General features: G+C 31.0%; 1 protein-coding gene across 3 annotated transcripts; it reads left to right on the forward strand.

The window, feature by feature from the left end:
* Positions 1 to 1,542: 1,542 nt before the first annotated feature.
* On the forward strand, positions 1,543 to 17,275 carry LOC132748718 (septin-11-like). 3 transcript variants are annotated; one of them, XM_060738333.1, is made up of 13 exons: positions 1,561 to 1,688; positions 3,881 to 3,922; positions 7,262 to 7,406; positions 8,025 to 8,138; positions 8,799 to 8,880; positions 9,348 to 9,488; positions 10,186 to 10,303; positions 10,705 to 10,794; positions 11,561 to 11,593; positions 13,528 to 13,624; positions 14,020 to 14,176; positions 14,829 to 14,961; positions 16,065 to 17,275. In XM_060738333.1, exons 1-13 carry the CDS (start codon positions 1,665 to 1,667, stop codon positions 16,221 to 16,223), a joined length of 1,335 nt encoding a protein of 444 aa, XP_060594316.1. In that variant the 5' UTR covers positions 1,561 to 1,664; the 3' UTR covers positions 16,224 to 17,275. The 3 variants fall into 3 exon arrangements, with proteins under 3 accessions (XP_060594319.1, XP_060594316.1, XP_060594317.1); XM_060738336.1 differs by lacking the exon at positions 3,881 to 3,922 and having other exon boundaries at positions 1,543 to 1,688; XM_060738334.1 differs by lacking the exon at positions 11,561 to 11,593 and having other exon boundaries at positions 1,563 to 1,688.
* Positions 17,276 to 20,180: the final 2,905 nt, after the last annotated feature.

Genomic DNA, 20,180 nt, shown 5'->3' on the forward strand with positions numbered 1-20,180 from the left:
CCGGAACACAGAAAAATAAACATAAATTAATATATATATATAAACAGGAGAATGAGTGACAAATAAATTGTACCCGTGTAAAAAAGATACGACTAGATTCTCAATAATAACCGGAAAATTTATGCTTTAATAACAAAATTTCTAGGAGACTAATGAGGAAACAATATATTTATTATTCGCATGTTGTAATTATTCATTTACAAAAGAAAGGAAGGTTTTTTAAAATGTGACTTGTTTTTACTATTCATAAGATCTTCAAATTTCAGTGCATTAGGAAATCTATGATAATACGGTTTAATAAATTTACGTCTACTAATAACAAAATGTGAACAATAAAAGAGATAGTGAAATTCGTCACCGAGTTGGTTTGATTCACATGAAGTACATATACGTAAATTTCTCTCTATATTTAGAAATATACCTTTCTCAATTGGCATTTTATGATTCATACATCTAAATTTTAACCAGGTTGAAGATTAATAAACTAATGGGCTACACTAAATTAATTTACCCCAAACCAATATTCTTTGTTTGTTTGAATCATATCATACAAAATTGTTATACTTATTATATGAAAATTGATTGAATGTTTGAATATAATGTATATTGTAATTATATTATTATAGATGATGATTTAAATATTATGTAGATATCATGTAAGGTATCAGAGGGATGACCCCGACCCTCTCATACCTATTACGGGGTAAATAAACGGGGTTACCCAGTTGGGGCCTCAAAAAAAAAAAAAAAAAAAAAAAAAAAACAAGGTTGAAGATAGTTGCCAAGGAAGTACGTGTATACATGTTAAAATAATCTTCGGATACAAACTCTGATTTATATAAACGGTAGTTTAAACATTTGCTGAAAGAATGGACATCACTTTTCCAACTTTGGATGAACTTATCTCGAAGTCTGTTCCTAACAAGACTTTTGAAATTAAACGGACAAGGTACCAATAATTTGTTTGTTCAAAGTATCCTTAACAAAAGAAAGTCACGGTATTTCAGTTCTATATCTAATCTATACTGTGTATGCAATCTTATATAAAATATTACAAATCTTATCATCTTTACCATTCAAAAGCTTACACGAGTAGTTAATAATTCTACTTTTTATTTGCAAAGATACCGGAGTTACTCCAAGTTCACTATATAACATACAATTGGGAGTACTTTGCTTGTGGTTAAGTATAATTAAAAAAAATTAAGGTGAAATTGATCAATACACTATAAATTTTCCATTCCCTAAACTTCAGAGCGATAACAAAGAATTGGAACAATCTTTGTGTTAAACAAGTGGATCTGTAGATCTACAGAAAGTAACAATCTTCTAGCTTTTTTATCAGTGAGAACCACAGGAACTTGAAATTCTATCACTATTAACGATAATATGCAAAATATACCCCCTATATAAAGTGTTTTTTTTTATAGTATATAGGGGGTATATTTGGATATTATAATTAATATTGGTTATTTGATAGAATTTCAAGTTCCTGTGGTGAGAACATAGCTTTCTTCGCTTGAGCAGACGTGTTTCTCTCTTTTTGGTAGTAAAAGCACTTTAGGTTGAAAATTATTTTAAATTCCGCACTGAATACTTCCGGGTTGTTAAATTTTTTGCATTTTTGCCGATTTCATAAATTTTCGACTTCCTTGAAGTTACACATGGCTGCACCAGATGTACAAAGGGTGAATATGATTTACCATTTATTGATTCAGTCATATCACAATTCTTTTTATTCTAGCTTAATCTTCCATGTTGTGTTTTTGTGACCCAACCCTAACTTTGTGTTTGTCTTAATAAATTGTACTGTTTTTGCTTCTTGTTATAATTATGGAAGTTTCGAGCTGTTAATTTCTTTAGTTAGAGTTTTATAATAAACATATGTTTTCAAATTGTTATAAAAAATGTACAAATAATAACTATAGTCAAAGTAGTGCCGATTGTGCCCTGACAAAATCATAGTTATTTATTTGTTAGAACTTAGAAGCTCCATTCATTCACCATGAGTCACTTTTAATGGTAGCAAGACACCTCACCCCCCAGACACTTCACCCCTCAAATCAGTAAGACACTTCACCCCTCATCCAATTTTTTTCTATAAACAACAAAATGCTTATATATGTTTATATTTATTATTTTTAGTATTATTTGATTTAAAAATTTTGCTTATTACCTTTATTTTTACTAAGTTTAAAGCTGATTTAGGTTAATTGGTTGTATTGCCAAATGATATATCACAGCACTTTCATCCATTAAGTGTTTATTGCATGTCACCTTGTTTATTCAACATGTTGATTAGTTGTTTATTCAACAGTTATCTCACAATTGATTAGATAATTGAATTAAAATGGTATAATTGTATGAGAATTAAATTTATTCTTAATTAATAAATTTAATAAATGAATAAATAAAATGAATATAAATGAATATGAATGAATGAATTGGTTGCTTTATAAAATATAGTAAATATAAATTATTTATCATCATTATCAGACACATTATCAAGATCATTCATAATGTCATTTATTAAACAAATAAATAGCACCAGTTATGTACATTAAGCACAAAGTTAAAGCACAAACCATCACCAAGTGATCGTTACTCAATGATTATTATATGGTAAGGATCAAACTGAAATCGAACTTAAGTACCAAAACTTCAAGAATTAAATCAACTAAAAATTTATTAAACAATGGGTTAAAACAATATTTAAACATACTCAATCACTATTGAATGTATTTAACATAGTCTACATAAATAATTGTTAATCACAAAATAAAAAAATGAGGGGTGAAGTGTCTCAATCAAATTTCTTAAAATGAGGGGTGAACTGTCTGAGGGGTGAAGTGTCTGCAAAAAGGGGCCTAGGGTGAGGTGTCTGGGGGGTGAAGTGTCTGTAAGCCCTTTTAATGATGTTGCAGTAAATTGTCACAATAGTCCGACTGAAATGGAAATTTATGAAAGACCACCCAGTCCAGGTCTAAACGAATCCACTGCAACTGCTGAGGCCATTTCAATCTTAATACTGTCAAACAAAAATCATCGGAAATCAACCTTATGACTAGTATAAAACTTTACTGAACGCATATGATGAATTGATTCCGTAACAAGAGCAACATAGGACTGTATTTTATACATATGCATTCGGAAATATTTTATAGAGTACTTAGCCATATTTCAAGTGTTTTATACTTTAATAGCCATGTGGTTTAGGTGAGTGTGAATGAAATAAATATTCAGGCTATGTTGAAGATCATATGATAAAAGAATGAAAAATATCATAAACAATAAGTAATTGAATAAAGCTGATTATACCAATATAGACTGGCAAATAGTAAATTTGAGTCATGTGTTTTTGATTCTAACAAATTTTGGCTATCAAAATGCAGGCAAGTTCAATTTATAAAGGGGAGTAAATTTGTATGGTCATTTGCCCGTCCTGCAGGGCGAGGCGAGTAACCCTAGAAAAATGCGCCACCTGCAGACTTCAAAATAATTTGAAAATTTGCCGGCACTTTTAAGAGGTTTCTGAATTGAACAAATCGAAGCATAAGAAGGGGTTCACTTTTCAGGGACCTGAGAGGTTTACTTAACATTCTATTATATAAATATTATACATCCTGTCCAATCTGTCTTGTGACATACATGGCAGTTCATTCATTACTGCAGAGAACTTATAAATTATTCACAGTTTTGTTCAAAAATATCCATATTCATTCATACAATGAAGATAACTATTTATGTAGTTCAAAATATAAGTTGGTATGATTAATTGAAGAAATTTGATGCAATTGATATATCTTAAAAATATTGCCAGAGTAAATTTGTACATAAAAAAACTGCAATATTATATAACTTTGATTTTGTGCATGTTTAGGTCCCATCAAATGCCGGAGATTTAGTACGCTCAGTACTGCAGGTAAGCTGGTGTTAACAACGTGATGCCATGATAACATATTCAGATATACTGATATATCAAGTTGGTTTTTTTTTCTGAAATTTACAATCGCAGTTTACAGATCATGAGTTATGATACTCTCACTACAGACTGTTTCACTTGCTTCTATTAATAAACTTTTTGATGCATTTTATGATTTAGCTCAAGCTTCTTGCTTTATAAATTTCATAAAGTATTCTAATTTAGATTATATTTCTTTATAAAGTAGAATACTGAATTATGTTAAAAATATGCTGTTGTCAAAGTTTTTAGTTCATCAACATTTTCTTTATGCCTAAATTCATCAGCATTTTCTTTATGCCTAAATTCTACTGTGTACGGCATACATTATCTCAATTACTTATTGGAGAATGATTAAAGTGACTATAAAAGTGCTTACTGTCATGGCTTAGCCGCTCACTCTAGCTAGACTTTATTCATCTAATGGTGGACACATTTCATTATCTCATTTCATAAGGTAATCTACTGAAAACCTTGTCACTTTTTACATTATCTGGTGGGAGAAAAGGCTTTTCCTAAAAATTCTACAAATGTACATTATCTAAATAAGGACTTTACTTCATTGAGGGTGATTTACTAATGTAAGACCTGAATTCCAGCAGTTTTGATAAAAATAAACATGTGTTGCATATTTATATTATTTATACATGTATATGAAATTGTAATTTTTTATTGTTCAGGACTATTAAACCAACAAAAATATAGTCTCAATGATCATTTAAGCACCAATTATGACTGGTACATTTTTTTTTAATTCCTAAAAAAAAAAAGTATTTTCTTGGAATCTTTTGAGGTATAATAAAGTGTAAGATTTTCAGTACAAGATTGCTTTGAGGTTTCTCTATCACAGTGTCACAATCATTCAGCACAACATAGTCATACTGTCTATTGTTTCTGTTATTGCACTTCTTTCGTTTTCAGATAGATATAAGATGGCTTACACACAGTTGTTATATTTATTGCACAGTTTTATAATCAAGAATTTAACATAAAGATCTTTAGATATTTATTTACTTAACTTTGACTATATATGTCTCTCTTTTGCTTTCTTACATTCAAAATGGAAGACATTTTCTTCATTGCACCTTTACTTTATACTTTAAAAAGTTGAATTGTACAAACCTCTATTTTCTTCTTTATCAAAAGGTATTTATTTGATATTCAAGTTATTTTAGGTATACTTAAACTGATTGTGAAAATAAAAAACATGTCCATATAAAGATAAGTACTTTGATATTCAGTTTAAATGTGTGGTATGAAAATCCTGGTCATTACCACAAAAGTAGGTGTAGAATCTAAGTCCAAAAGGCATTGCTGTTTTACATTTTGCGTGGTTTAGCATATGTGTGTTACGCCAAGCATATGTGTGTTTTACGCCCAGCATAATTTTGTGTGTAATATGCCCAGTTGTTTCATTAATAAGTTTTACTCAGTAACAAATTACATGTATGGGCTCCCTTGCTTCTTTAAGTGGGTTCTTTAAGAGTCCTTTACTCCTTAGTAGCTGGTACCTATATGTAAAAGTGTATACGTGCTTCAACACTAATCAAACTTGGCACAAATGTTGACTGGACCATTTTGCCCTTGCAACAACATGCTCAGGCTTAAATTTTCCTGTTACCATGGCAACGAGGGGACATCTCAAAATTGCCAAAAATCACTATTTTGCGTTGATTTTTCCATCAAAATTGATTTTCAAAGTGCTGCAACTTCTCAATGGATTGAGATAGAGTCAATGCTTTTCAGCGTTGGTTACGCCGTTACCATATGATCAAATCTGGGGTCATTTACAGCCTCTCACAAGTCCAAAATTTTCTTGGCGATGAGGGGGACTCCGCCCCCCCTTCAAACCCCCCAAACAGAAGGGGGCACATCCCCCTTCTGGCAACCCCCTGATGTATCTTTTGGTTGGGGGGCCGCGCCGAAAAAGAGGTCACTTTTTTTAACAACATTTCTCAAACAAAAACAAGTGTTTGGGGCCTAAATCAGGCATTTTTTCATCATTTGAGACAACAAAAAGGGGGGGGGGGTGAAAAAGGCGTGTATATGAAGTAATGGGTTAAGTGGGTTCTTTTAGAGTCCTTTACTCCTTCAAGTAGCTGGTTCTTATATGAACATGTGTATACCTGCTTACTTTATTAATCAACCAAGCTTTTTTCAAACATAATAAAGCACTCGCAATTGCTAGTGGTCACACCAGTACTGGTTAATACAGGGAGATCACCATTCCTGTTTTAAATTCTAAAAAAGTGGTTTAAATAAAAATACTTGTACTATTTTTTTCCTGAGAGTGTCAAACATAATGAAACACTTGCCAATGGTCACTGGTCACATCAGTACTGGGTAATACAGGGAGTGGACCATAACATGTGTGTTAAAAAAAGTGGTTCAAATAATTTCACTGATACTAATGTGTTCTTGACAGTGTGCAGAAAAAAGATTTTGTAGGAAAATTCTTAGAATAAAATTATTTACTATGTCCAGCTTTGCTTTTGTGAGGAATTGCTGCATATGATGATAATACATTGTTTACGTCAGTGGTTTGTAAGAGGGTTGTTGAAATATGAATGCAACTGGGTCAATTTTCATATTTGAACACCCCTTGTATGCTCCTACCTCTTTCAGAAGAGGCATGTAGGTTTGCCTTTGTCTGTCTATCTCGCTGTCCTGCAGCTGCTGTCCGTCTGTTGACTGTCAAAATAGTGGAATGTGGGGGCATCCTTGTCTTACATGAATGGACATTTTTCTGGTTCTTCTTATCTACATCTAATATTCTATGCTATAAACAGGAGAGACATTATAATTCTCTAAATTCTAAACACAACTTTTTATTACAACTTGGTTGATAGACCTTCACATAGTTTCACTCACATATTGTTATTGTTTAGAATTTTACTTTCTACTTCTGTTCACTCACAGATATTTTTTCAATCATCTCCTAATGAAAGCTTTGTAAACTATATGCTGATTTAATTTAGTTGATAACACTGATTTGATTCTGATTATACTATATTCAGTTGCATATTCTAATTTGAATTTCTAATATAGTGCATCTGATCAACTTTTGAGTTATATTTTTATACCAGCTTTGATAGTAAAAAAAAGTATGCTCAAGTCGCACACAATTTAAGTAGTTCTTAATTTTTATAAATTTTGCTACAATTTTATTCCTTGCTTTTAAAGAAGATGATGCTAGTTTTAGTTAAGGCTTTAAATATAATGCTTAAAAATTAGTAATATTTGGAATGCTTGGATTTAACATGGAATTTTGTTAATTTTCTATCATAATTATTGATACAGGCTCCAGCCCCAGCCAGCAGGGGTCAGCAAGCTAATGGACCAAGGAACCTCAATCTGACTGGACATGTTGGTTTTGACAGCCTGCCCGATCAGCTTGTTAATAAGTCTGTTGCACAGGGATTCTGTTTTAACATCCTTTGTTTAGGTAAGTGACTTGATTTAACACTTTTCTGAAATTTTCAGATGAATTTTCCAGTTATCATTGAATTTTCGGTTAATTTACCTTATTTCAGTTAAGAACAGCAAACTTTTTTTACCTCCATTTCTTGACTGCATTGTATTGTACACAGGTGTATAGATTTGCATTTCCTTTGTCCATCCTTCAGGGTGGTCAGTCTGTAGACTTACAAAATACTGGTAGTGCAATATGGAGGCATGTCTGTGACCGATGGACACATTTCTAGTTTCACTTTGGGAGAAAAAGGGTCTAAGCTCATAACAGTGTGAAAGAGCATTCATGAACAAGTTCATGCAAATGGGGGATTTGTACTGTTAATATATTTTATTCCATATAAGAATGACAGGAACAGTGATGAAAAACATATAATGAAAAGTTTTATAACAATTTATAACATTTAAATGTTAAAAAATATTTCATTAACATGATAGGGAAAAATGAGATGTAGAAAACAAAACACATATTCCAGATAGGGGTGGATTGACACCCAATGTCACCAAATATGTTGACTTTAAAAACCTGGAGAACGTTATAATTTTATATGTTTTATGTTCAATGTGACATGTTTGATTTTTATGTTCACAGGAGAGACAGGTATTGGCAAGTCTACTCTGATGGACACACTATTCAACACTCATTTTGATTCTACACCGTCCACACATGATTTACCTGGAGTGAAACTCAAGGCCAATACTTATGGTAAGATATGCTCTTAGTATGTCTGATGAATGTTCAGTACATGTAAGATTGACCTTGATTTTATGAAGGCCTCCCCAGACAACGGATGGAATTAAACAGGAAACAAGAAAACGCCCAATAAATTTGCATATAATGTTAGTTTATATAATATAAACAAACATCACAATTCATATGCGAAGATGTGATCGATATTATAGGTTATTAGTCAAATGGAGTCATAAAATATTTATTAAAAAGGAGTACAGTTTTAAAGAAAATGAATTGTCATGTTTGAAATGATACGCAATACAGAAAACAAAGATTTTAATTTGTATAATAAATGGCCAAAGAACCCCAGCTTAGCATCCATGATGATGTTCCGGCCCAGAAACTACATGAACCATTTGTCATGAACATGAATGAAAAATTAATCTTGATAAAATGTAACGTTTTTCCCCATTTAACAAATTCTTAAAGTGATAATTGAAAGAAGGAAGTTTATTAGTGACAAGATAGGGAAGTGAGTGTTAATGACCTTGTCTTAAATTGTTCACATGCTTGTAAATATCTGTTCTGTTTTAAATTTAAATTTGTAAAATATCAAAGCAGCCTAAAATAGCTCTTTTCCTGCATAACAGTTAACTCTATATGATATTTGTCATAATCTGTCTTTTATTTCAGAGTTACAGGAGAGTAATGTACGACTGAAGTTGAGAATTGTTGACAGTGTTGGGTTCGGTGATCAAATTAACAAGGAAGACAGGTCTGTGTTCTAAAATTGTTCTACAATTATATAATCATTCTTTTATAGCACAGAAATAAACAGTAAAGAACAGGAAGTCTATTAAGATTTGTACATTAAACATCATCTGCAACACTATAATTGCATATATATCTGCCTGACAATACACAAAATTTTAATATTAAAAATATAAATGGGGCAAAATGTGCTTTTAATTCAGGACAGCATAACAATTATTTATCTCCATAAATTTCTTCAATGAGTCATTTATGAGTCAGTTTTTCTCCCAATTTGCCTGATTTTGCTATTCAAGTAATTCAAAATTTCTGAATGTTAAAAAAATCATCTTAAAACATGAAAAAGCATATTGAAATTTAAATGCTAGCATAATTAAATTGACTTTTGATTACTTTCATCAAATTTGTTGCTCTACATGTAGTTGTTTTTTATAAATAATAAGTATATGATTTAATTTTAATTCTTAACAGCTGGAAATCAATCGTGGATTACATTGACAGCCAGTTTGAGGCTTTCCTGTCGGAAGAATTAAAGATAAAGAGATCACTGTATAACTATCATGATAGTAGAATCCATGCCTGTCTGTACTTCATTGCACCAACGGGACACTCGTATGTACAAAATTTTGAATTCGGAACTTTCCATTATAGGTTTAAAGGATATCAGAATTGAAAAACTAATATTATGACATACTTGTCAGGCTCTATACTTGTTGCATAGACAAGCTATTATTGCCAAAATGGGTTTTGTATATAGGGCTAAGGCTGCCTTACATTAGAGAATGAGATGAGAGTGGAGTAAATGTTCAATGCTAAATGTTGCTGACTTGTTATCTCTTGCATTAAGATTGAAGATTTGATTCCAACCATGGAGTTAGAGTTTTTAATGCAAGGAAATTATCGAGCTAGAAATGAATAGGTTAATGGTTACACTAGGGTGCCCAGTTCAAAATGTGATATTCGGACATATGAAGGGTTTTACTGAAAATATAGATGTTATCCAGAACTCCACAAATGTGGGTTTTCCCAGGAAACCCCCAGACACAAAGTTTTACCATTATAACTTTATGGTGCACTACTGTTAACAAAAAAGAATTCAAATTGTTATGCTTATTATCTGATTTGTAACTGCAAAAGTTTATTTGTAAACTCAAGTTAGCTGCGAAAACCCAAAATATTCTCCATTCTGGATTAAGTCCATTTGCTTATTATCTGTATTGTTTAAGATATGACTTGAAAAAAATGTCAATTTTAGAGTATAATTTTATGTATTATATTACCATAACCTTCTTTTAATATGTTATTTCAGACTGAAAGCTTTGGATCTAGTTACAATGAAGAAACTGGATAGTAAGGTGAACATTATACCAATCATTGCCAAGGCTGATACCATCACCAAGGCTGAACTACAGAAGTTCAAAGCAAAGGTAATGTATTGTATCATTTGTATACAGGAATAAACCATTCTTCATTTATAGATGTTTATATGTTAAAAGTATCTTAAATTAATAAGTTCATAGAGAATCTGTACATGTGACTTCGTGTTGAACATAATTCCTGTTGGAAAGATCGTATCTGAGTACGTATATAGGGACTGGAATAAGTAGAGATGGGAAGTTGGCATATAACCTTTATATTAGTGAATTGAATTTTGTCATAGAATCGTGTGGATACTTTCTGTATTTCATTGTATATTCTAGTGATACAAGCTGCATTGTAACTTCATACGAAAAAATCACAAAGCTTAAAAAAAAAATGATGATAAGCAATTTATAAACTCGTATTGAATAACTAAAATGATAAATGATGTTCATTTGCTTACTTACAGATCATGAATGAGTTACAGTCAAATGGTGTACAGATTTATCATTTCCCGACAGACGACCAGACAGTTGCTGATACAAACAATGCCATGAATGTAAGTCTTAAACATTTACCATGTTGGTACTAAAAGTAAATAGCCTTTCCACGTGTATAGAGACAGGCCAGCCTGAACTTCCGTGCAGTCTCACCTGGGGAATTTTTTTCATATACTGCTTTTAGTGACTGCCTTTTTAGAACCATGCTTTGCATTTCATCTATTTGCCATTTTCTTGTTTACATTCCCATCCATTTCTGAGCCATTTCCAAGTTTAACTTATAATTATTGTTATTATATAGTATCAGATTTCCTGAACTAGTACTTCAACACTCCAACTGCCGTTTAAAACTGAAGAGTTTTGTTGCATTTCTAAAAATTTGGTTCAATTATTTTCTGTATATGTGGGTTTAATAATTTTTTTATTACATGTGAAACAATTTATACCTAATCTAATGCTTAAAAAAGTCCAAAGCTAGTGTCAGACCTTGTTATCTGTAAATATGTGTAAGAATTTTGTAATATAAAGAATTTAAAATTTTGTAATAATAGATATATTATTGTTTAAGAGTTTTTATCAAAATGCTTTATTGGAAATTTAATATGCAAAATTGGTAAAGGTTTATATGAGCGTGTTTTCAATGATAAATTATTTTGATAAAAAGAGTCCCTGTATATGTTTCTATATAATAACTTAACAGATTTTATTGCAGCTTTTATGTTCCATACAAAGCCCAGCTTTAGAACATTATCATCACTAACAATAATCTGTCTAATATGTATAGATATTACTATTTTCATTTATGCATTTTTTGTTGTTAAATAGTATTGCAGAGTTGTACGACGTGAAGATATTAAAGTAACTATGTTGATTACCTCCCTTTGACCACAAGGAGTTCTATATTTAGCTTATTTGTGACCTGCTATCTTTTATTTTTATAAGACGTTTGATCAATTTAGATACAAACTATTGCATGGAAAGAACTGTTCTTGTTGAAATGTTGAATTATAACATACAAGGAAGCTATCCAGGTAGCAAGGGTACTCTGTCGGGCACTTGGGTCTTTGTTTGTCACAACAGTTAGTCACCATATGACCTTAATGGTTTTGGTGTGACTTAATAAACCACAGACCAGCTTTCAAAAGGCTGTTGGTTTTATCCACCAAGCCACTTTTGGGCCTTAAATATTGAATTATAGACAAGTGGTATCTGGTCTTTCCACTTCCACTTAAATTGGAAAGTCCCCACAAGATCTGTGTGTGACCTATCATGCAGACTTTCAGCTGTTTATTGATCAATAGTCTTATTTAAAGCTTGAAGAACATTTCGCTGCTTTTATTTTCTTTTGCTTTGTGTAGTTCAGTTTTGTTAATTGTAATACCTACAGTGTAACCTAATTTTAGTTGATAAATTTTATAACTGCTGAATAACGGCTTGTACAAAGTACCTGTATTGTGTTTGAAAACAATGATGTACATTTGCACTAACAATTGTTATGCTGATTTTTTATGTTCTAACAAAAGCTTTCAATATAGCCTGAACATGTTTAAGAGTTTTATTGCTTGAAAGATGAAAAAACATCAAAACACACATCACTGTGTTACACCTAGGTTTGGTCAGAAAAAGTTTTATTTACAGAATTTTTTCATCAAAAATTATTCAATATTAAAAAAAAACTTGTGAAGATTGTTTATTATGAATGCTAGTTTCAAGAGGATATTTCATAGAATAAGGATACCATGTTCAAACGTTATAAAGAAATTCTCCAATCTCAAACCTCCAGTAATTGATTGGTCAGAAACTGTCACAGCATGTACACTGACCAATCAAAGTCCTGAGATTTGAGAAAAGTTTTATAAACTCAAGGCCGGTGTATTTGATTGGTCAGAAACTGTCACAGCATGTACACTGACCAATCAAAGTCCTGAGATTTGAGAAAAGTTTTATAAACTCAAGGCCGGTGTATTTGATTGGTCAGAAACTGTCACAGCATGTACACTGACCAATCAAAGTCCTGAGATTTGAGACAGAACTCAGAAAAAAATTTATAACCTCAAGGCCAGATGTCATCGGAAGTAAACTTGCTCTAGTTTGTGTGTACTAAGGTCTGTCTGAAGAAAACTGGACATGTATATTTGATGCAGAAAAATATAATTTATGATTTATTCAAATTTATGTACCCTACAGCCTTTACATGTAAAGATAAATATTAAGGGTTTATCACGTGATTGAGTCTAGTAACAGAAGAGTTCAATTGGCCGTTACTTAAGTAAATACAAATACTAAAGAGAGAAAAATGACACTTTTATATTGTTATTTTAAGTTATAAATGAATATGCCATAAGTCGATGTCTTATACCACATGGTCACTTTGATTAACTTCATTAAGATTTGCACTTTAAGCTGCTTGAGTCGGAAATGATTAGCCTTTGCCACCAGTATAGAGCCAGGCCGGCCTGCACATCTTTACTGTCTGACCTGGCTATATACTGATGGCATCTTGATTATATATTTTGATATTGAAATCCCTTAAACCTTGAATGGACTGGTCCAAATTCATTTTTTTGGCAAATCCATTATACAAATTCAGGAGGTTAAAGATTCTAAAAAGCTTTCTATGTTGCAGTGATATATTTCTTAACCATTCATGTTTTTCTTTGGCTTATTTATTTATAGTAAACTAGTTGTTAGAGAAATGCTATAGGCTTTTAAGCGTTCAAAAAAATAAATCTTTTATTTTCTGTGTACAGATTTGTGCAAATGTAAAGCAAGACCATGTTTTTGTTTTTCAGGGTCATCTGCCATTTGCTGTAGTAGGTTCAAGTGATGAAGTCAAGATTGGTAATAAAATGGTGAAAGCTAGACAGTATCCATGGGGAACTGTTCAAGGTATAGGTTTAATGTTATCTCTATGAAATTTGTACTAAGGTTAAAATATACGCTAGTCAATTTTAACCTCAGCCCCTAAACCCTTGGAAGTGGGGCAGGGAGTAAAAGTGAAGGTTTTTTTACCTTTTTCTAAGCTTGCACTGCTGGGTCAGTGTAGAATGCTAATTTTTAGAATAAAGTAGAAGAGAATTTGTTTGACTTGCTTTTGCTAATAAGAGTGTTTAATGTGGATTTTACTATCTTACTGGGTGAAATTTGATGATAAAAACAAATCAAAGAGGCCTGTAATTATTAGTAATTGATTATTTTGTTTATTGTCTAATTGAATTTAATAAAAAAAAAACAAATTTCCTGCTTAATTTATTTAAACAGATATTTTATACTTTAACTTTCAGTTGAAAACGAGAATCACTGTGATTTTGTGAAGTTACGAGAGATGTTGATCCGTACAAACATGGAGGATCTAAGGGAGACTACTCACAGCAAACATTTTGAGCTGTACAGACGTCATAAGCTTGAACAGATGGGATTCTCTGATGACCAGTCAAAGAGGTAACCTTTTATTGGTTATTATATGAGTCATGTCATGACAAAACCAACATAATGGGTTTGCGACCAGCATGGATCCAGACCAGCCTGCGCATCCGCGCAGTCTGATCAGGATCCATGCTGTTCGCTATCAGTTTCTCTTCTTGTAGTAGAGTTGGTAAGCGAACAGCATGGATCCTGATCAGACTGAGCGGATGCGCAGGCTGGTCTGGATCCATGCTGGTCGCAAACCCATTATGTTGGTTTTGTCATGACGCGGCTCATATAAGTTTATAACATTGTTGACTGTTACCCTTATCATCCCTGGACTTGTCTTTCTTCTCCCCCCTCCCCCTCTCCACCCCCCCACCTTATACTTTCTGATTCCTGTCAAAATCTATATGGCAAATCTATTTAAGAAATCAATATGGTAGATCTAGATTGCAAATTTATATAAATAATCTATATGTATATCACTAATGTAAAGCCTGGGTAGACTGAATTTGGTATGACCAACTTAAGCAGTAACTAAAAACTCTTTCAATAAACAGTTAATGTTCTTCTACATTGCTATTAAGAAAATAAAGAACGTATGTTAGGACATTTTCTTTGACAAGGCAACCCTGATGCTAGTTTTCATTTGTCATTATAAACATTTCACTTGTTTTTATTTCAGTTTATCAGAGACATATGAGCAGAAACGTCAGGAACATGTAGCAGAATTACAGAAGAAAGAGGAGGAAATGAGACAGACATTTGTGATCAAGGTGAAAGAAAAGGAGGCGGAGCTTAAAGAAGCAGAGAAAGATGTATGACAATTTTTACTTATTATTGATCATTTTATAGATATAATAATTAAAAGGCATAATTCATTGGAAGTAAGATATACTATGCTCATCTTTGAGTAAAATATTTTAATTGAAGAAATTAATTACAACCCATGTCATTCTAACTGAATATGTCTAATTTGAATAAAAAATGAATAAACTATGCATTGGAAGTCACATTCTCTATTATAGGACAGGTAAAGTTGGTCTTTCCTTAAAAAAACTGCCAGTTTTTTTTTAACGACACTATATACTGTGATGACCTGTAGTGTGTAGAGTTTTAAACATGACATATCAACTTTTTGTAAAGTCAAATCATGTTTATTTCATATTTACAAAGAGACTGTGTAGCAATTATCAATATTTTCTGATCTCAAATTTGAGCATAGTATATCTTTAATTCTTAAAAAACAGGTTTCTCCTATATGAATTTGGTAAAAAGCTTCATAAATTCTTGTCTAGTTTTTATGCATATTTGAACTTATTTTTGATCTTATCTCTGCAGTCAGTCCACTTCAACTGGATGATTCATTGGTAATTTCAAAAAGTTTCATCTACTAATCCCACATTATTTCTAAATCAGCATTGTGAGACATGAGACCATTAGACTCAAATTTTGAGATCAAATATCACATAGAATTTTTGCCTCACTTTAAGATTGAACCAGCAACAGCTGGATTACAAACCGGACGTTCTTACTATTAAGCAAGACTGTTAGATCATAAATTTGACTGATAGTTCTTATATTAAGCTATAGAGGAATAAAAATATATGAAAATCTGTATCTCATTTGAATCCTATTATTTTGCATTATTTCTGTTGTTTATGTTGCCTGCTAAATTCACATTTTTATATTACCAGAATTTTATTTAAAGGTATTCAGTTCTATAGAAAACAATATACATGTATTTCCATATTAAACTCATAGTTCTATTTATAGCTACATAATTCTAAAATATTTCTAGTCATAGCCCAATATTTATAATCATAGCCCAATATTTATAGCTGCATATTTCTATTTATAGCTACAAATTTCTATTTATAGATATATATTTCTATTCATAGCCCAATATTTCTACTTATAGCTACATGCCAGTTTTGACAGCTTGAAGCGTCAGCATTCAGACCAGAAGCAGAAGATTGAGACTAGCAAGAAGAATCTCGAGGATCAAATGAACCTGTTCAACCAACGCAAGGCCCAATATCAGGCCCAACAATCCACACTCGGCAAGAAGAAAAAATAATCTTGGACTTTACATTAGCAATATTTCGAAAGATATATTTTTTATCACAAAAAAGTGCATTATTGTTTAAGAAATGACCAACATATTGTGACCAATATCTCCCACAGGGTTTTTTGTTATGTGTTTTCTTACCTTGGAAAATTTTGTGTTCCTTTGGAAATAGAGTTTTTTTTATTTTCAACATCATTTAAAAATTTTGGTTGTTGTTTATAAGCAAAACAAATATTGAATAAGATGTTGGAAAATTCAATAGAAGTGCTTATGTACATTTCTTACGATTTTTTTTTTTTTAATTTTACTGTGTTTAGGATAGAATTGTTTTTGTTTATTCAAAGAGGCCAAAAAATCCATTTTTTTCAAAACCATATGTATGTAGTGCTTTTGTAGATACTTAAGTTGGCAATTTTAAATTTGTAAAAACTAATACTTTATGTGCAATATCACTTTAATCAGTCTGATCATTTGCAAGTTTTTTTGTGTTTTTTTATTGATCGATGAAAAATCTCCACATATTTTCAGTTGTCGCTTCTTCAGTTAAAAATATTTGTGTAGAAAATTTCTAGCACAATTTCATTTATTTCAGTCTTTTAATTTATATTTGTAGCACTAACCTCGTTTTTAAAGCTGAATGTATGTGTTAAATAGAAAAAAACACGATGATTATAGCGACGTGCCGTATGTGACGCTACAATGAAAATTTTAAAGTATTGACATTACTACCTGTATGTTACATGCCCACCTATTTACACGAATATCTGTTGGATGGAAGGTAGTAAATTTTGTACTAGAACAGAATAGAACAATTGATATTATGTCTTGTGTACAGAAAAAAGACAATCTTTTACAGATATTATTTGTTTTTTTCTCGTATCTTTGTGTCTGAAAGTCCATGTCCATTTCTACGTCATTTCGTATGTTTGTAGCCACAGCACGATGTTTAATAAAACTAGTATAAATATGAAAGCAGATAGTGTAAAATTTTCACCCATATTAATGTCATTTCATACAGTCGAGGGTCTCCTTGCGATTTTTTAATTGAATGCATACAAATTTTGGAAAAAAAGCGGGAGAAAAGTTTTATGCTGAGTTAACAAAGTATCATGAAGTCATTTTATCATTATTCTCTTCTATATATAAATACATAGTAATAGTATACAATACATGTATAGTAAAAGAAAAAAGTACACATCAAAAGTTGAAAACCAGTACATTATAGAAACATTTAACTAAACAGATTACAGAATTGTTCAGCTAAACAGATGACATTGAAAATTCCAGAAAAAAAAAAGCAATATTTAGCTTTTTCAAAGGATAAATGTCGAGCATAAATGAAGATCGTTCTATCATTATTAAGACCACTATTTTGTTGGGTCTAGGAATGAGTAATTACTGTACTAGACAACTACAAATTATATACATTAAGCACTGAGCACTTTAATCAAAGTCTGCAAAATCATATTTTAATCCTATTTATAGATTTCATGCTAACATTTTTCACTTTCTGAAAATGATCATTACTTTTGATTTATTTAATCTTGATTTTGATAGATAAAGGAATTTTGAATTTACTAACAACTTTTTTTAAGCAAGTTAAAACATTTATTGCAACAAAAAAAACTAGAGGGAATAAAACATTTACAAAATAAAATTGCAAAATTAAACTAAAATGATCTTAATTACATAATTGTAAAATTCTTAGGGAAAAATGAATTAGTCAAATCTGATATTATTTATTAAGCTTATAAAGGAGTATTTACCTGTGAGGTGAATGTAGTTTTAGATTTTCTCTTGATATATAATTATAGGCCATATTTTATTTAAAACAAAACTGCTGTCATTTGATATATTGATGTTAGAAGCTTGTTATTGTAAAAGTATATTTTGTGTTTTTGTATTTTATGTTGTGCTTAATTTGTTTTAGTAAGATAATAAGGATGGCTGTTGCAGTGTAAAATAATTCTAATTTTTCTCATTTTTGTGTAGATTTGTCAAACTGTTCGTAAAAGAGAGGTTAAGATATTTTTCATGTTTGTTTTTTCTAACAAGACTAGATTTTTCACTTACTACAAGATTTTTCAGTTAGTTCATTACAATGGAAGTTTTTCAAACTAAAAGGATTATTTTGAAGTTAGAATTAAGCTTACTGAGAATCTATGTGAAATTTTATCACAATTGAAAGTTTGTCAAAGTAAGTGTGTATATGAATTTAAGTTTGCACTTAAATAACTGAAAACTTATGCGAAATATTATTGATATGCATTTATGAAAATAGAAATTAGTTTCACTATGAAATGAGACTATTAATTTGAAGTTAGTTTATCAGAAGTTTATTATAAATTAGTCAATAATTGATGTCGATTATGAATTGAAAACAGTGTGATTTTTTATTCCATGTTAAATTTTAAACACAAGTAACAACCTTGTAGACAATTTTTTTTATGATGTTATTTACGTAATTATGAAAATCATGAAACAAATTAGAATGGTTCACATGTGACTAAAATACCTATGTGTGTTCAAAAATGGCATTTAAATACTGTAACAGTGTGTATCTCAGAATCTCTGTGCAAACTTGCCAGTACATAGTACAGTATTAGTTATTATATATTATTTTAGTTTGTCACGTCTTGTGTTTGTTTCTTATAATTGCTCTGAAATGGAAGTGCTTTTGTCTGCTTTTTGTCATCTGTGAAAATCTATAATCATGTAAATAAAGTCTTTATTGTTCTTTTCAAATTCATTTTCATGCCTCAGCTCACTATGTTGAAATCTGTACATGAAGTGTTCCTGTGATGCAGTACTATACAGAATTGATAAGTAAATTAAAAATCCAGTGTAGATTATTGGGGAAAAAAAACGCAATTTGCCAGTATTAAATATCAAAACAGTATACATTAAAAAAAACAAAAACATTAAAGTCAACAGCAACTGTAAAGCCCTTGCCATTTGTATAGAACATGTCCATTCTGGACACCTCTGCAGTCTGACCAAACTTAGTCTAATAGCTGACCAACTTCCAAATTTTTTGTAGTAATATCCTAAAAATTTATTAAAATTCATTTAAAAATGGAAGTAGGAGCAGTTCTATTAGGAATCCAAGAGTTATGGGCTTGTAAAGTCCTTGAAATAAATTGTTTTGCATAAAGCAAGAAAAGTCTCATTTCCTGAAGAAATTAAAACCTTAAATTCACTGTAATAAGGTTGTAAAACTGGATTCATGATGTTGAATATTTAAAGAGAGTTTGTATTGCTTTTTGTCTTCCATTTGATGTTAGTAGTATGTAAAAGCTTCATATATTTCATTTGTCATGTATCTTTTAATCATTTATGTAGCGTAGAAAGAAATATTTTGTATTGTGACTTTGTCAATTTTATACAACATAAAGTAATATTATGCAATAAAATTTTATTACATATTAAAATGCTTGTTTGTCATGTTTGTTGAATTGGTTCAAAAAGTAAATGAAAAAGGTGAGATATGACAAAAAAAATTATTGAATCGCAAATCATAAAAAATAAATGGCACAAATATGTCTTTCATAAGGATTTGACATAAACATAAAACCAAGTGTGCCTCTCATTTTTAGCTCACCTGTCACAAAGTGACAGGGTGAGCTTTTGTGATCGCTTTTCGTCCGGCGTCCGTCCCTCCGTCCGTAAACTTTTACTTTAAATGACATCTCCTCATAAACCACTAAGCCAATTTCATCCAAACTTCACAGGAATGTTCCTTTGGTGGTCACCTTTAAAAATTGTTCAAAGAATTTAATTCCATGCAAAACTCTGGTTGCCATGGCAACCGAAAGAAAAAACTTTAAATATCTTCTTTTAAAAAACCATAAGAGCTAGAGCTTAGATATTTGGCATGAAACATCTTCTAGTGAGTGTCTACCAAGTTTGTTCAAATAAAAGCCCTGGGGTCAAAATTGGCCCCGCCCCGGGGGGTCATTGATTTTC

Source organism: Ruditapes philippinarum, unplaced genomic scaffold (genome assembly GCF_026571515.1).
Source record: "Ruditapes philippinarum isolate M1 unplaced genomic scaffold, ASM2657151v2 ctg58_1_1_1_1, whole genome shotgun sequence".
NCBI lineage: Eukaryota > Metazoa > Mollusca > Bivalvia > Venerida > Veneridae > Ruditapes > Ruditapes philippinarum.

Excerpts from the sequence above, each read along its gene's own strand:
- LOC132748718 (XM_060738333.1), top strand. The coding sequence starts at position 1,665 with ATGGCTGCACCAGATGTACAAAGG. Across the intron at positions 1,689-3,880 it reads CTGCACCAGATGTACAAAGG|GTCCCATCAAATGCCGGAGA; the intron begins GTGAATATGATT and ends GTGCATGTTTAG. Across the intron at positions 11,594-13,527 it reads TACGACGTGAAGATATTAAA|GGTCATCTGCCATTTGCTGT; the intron begins GTAACTATGTTG and ends TTTGTTTTTCAG.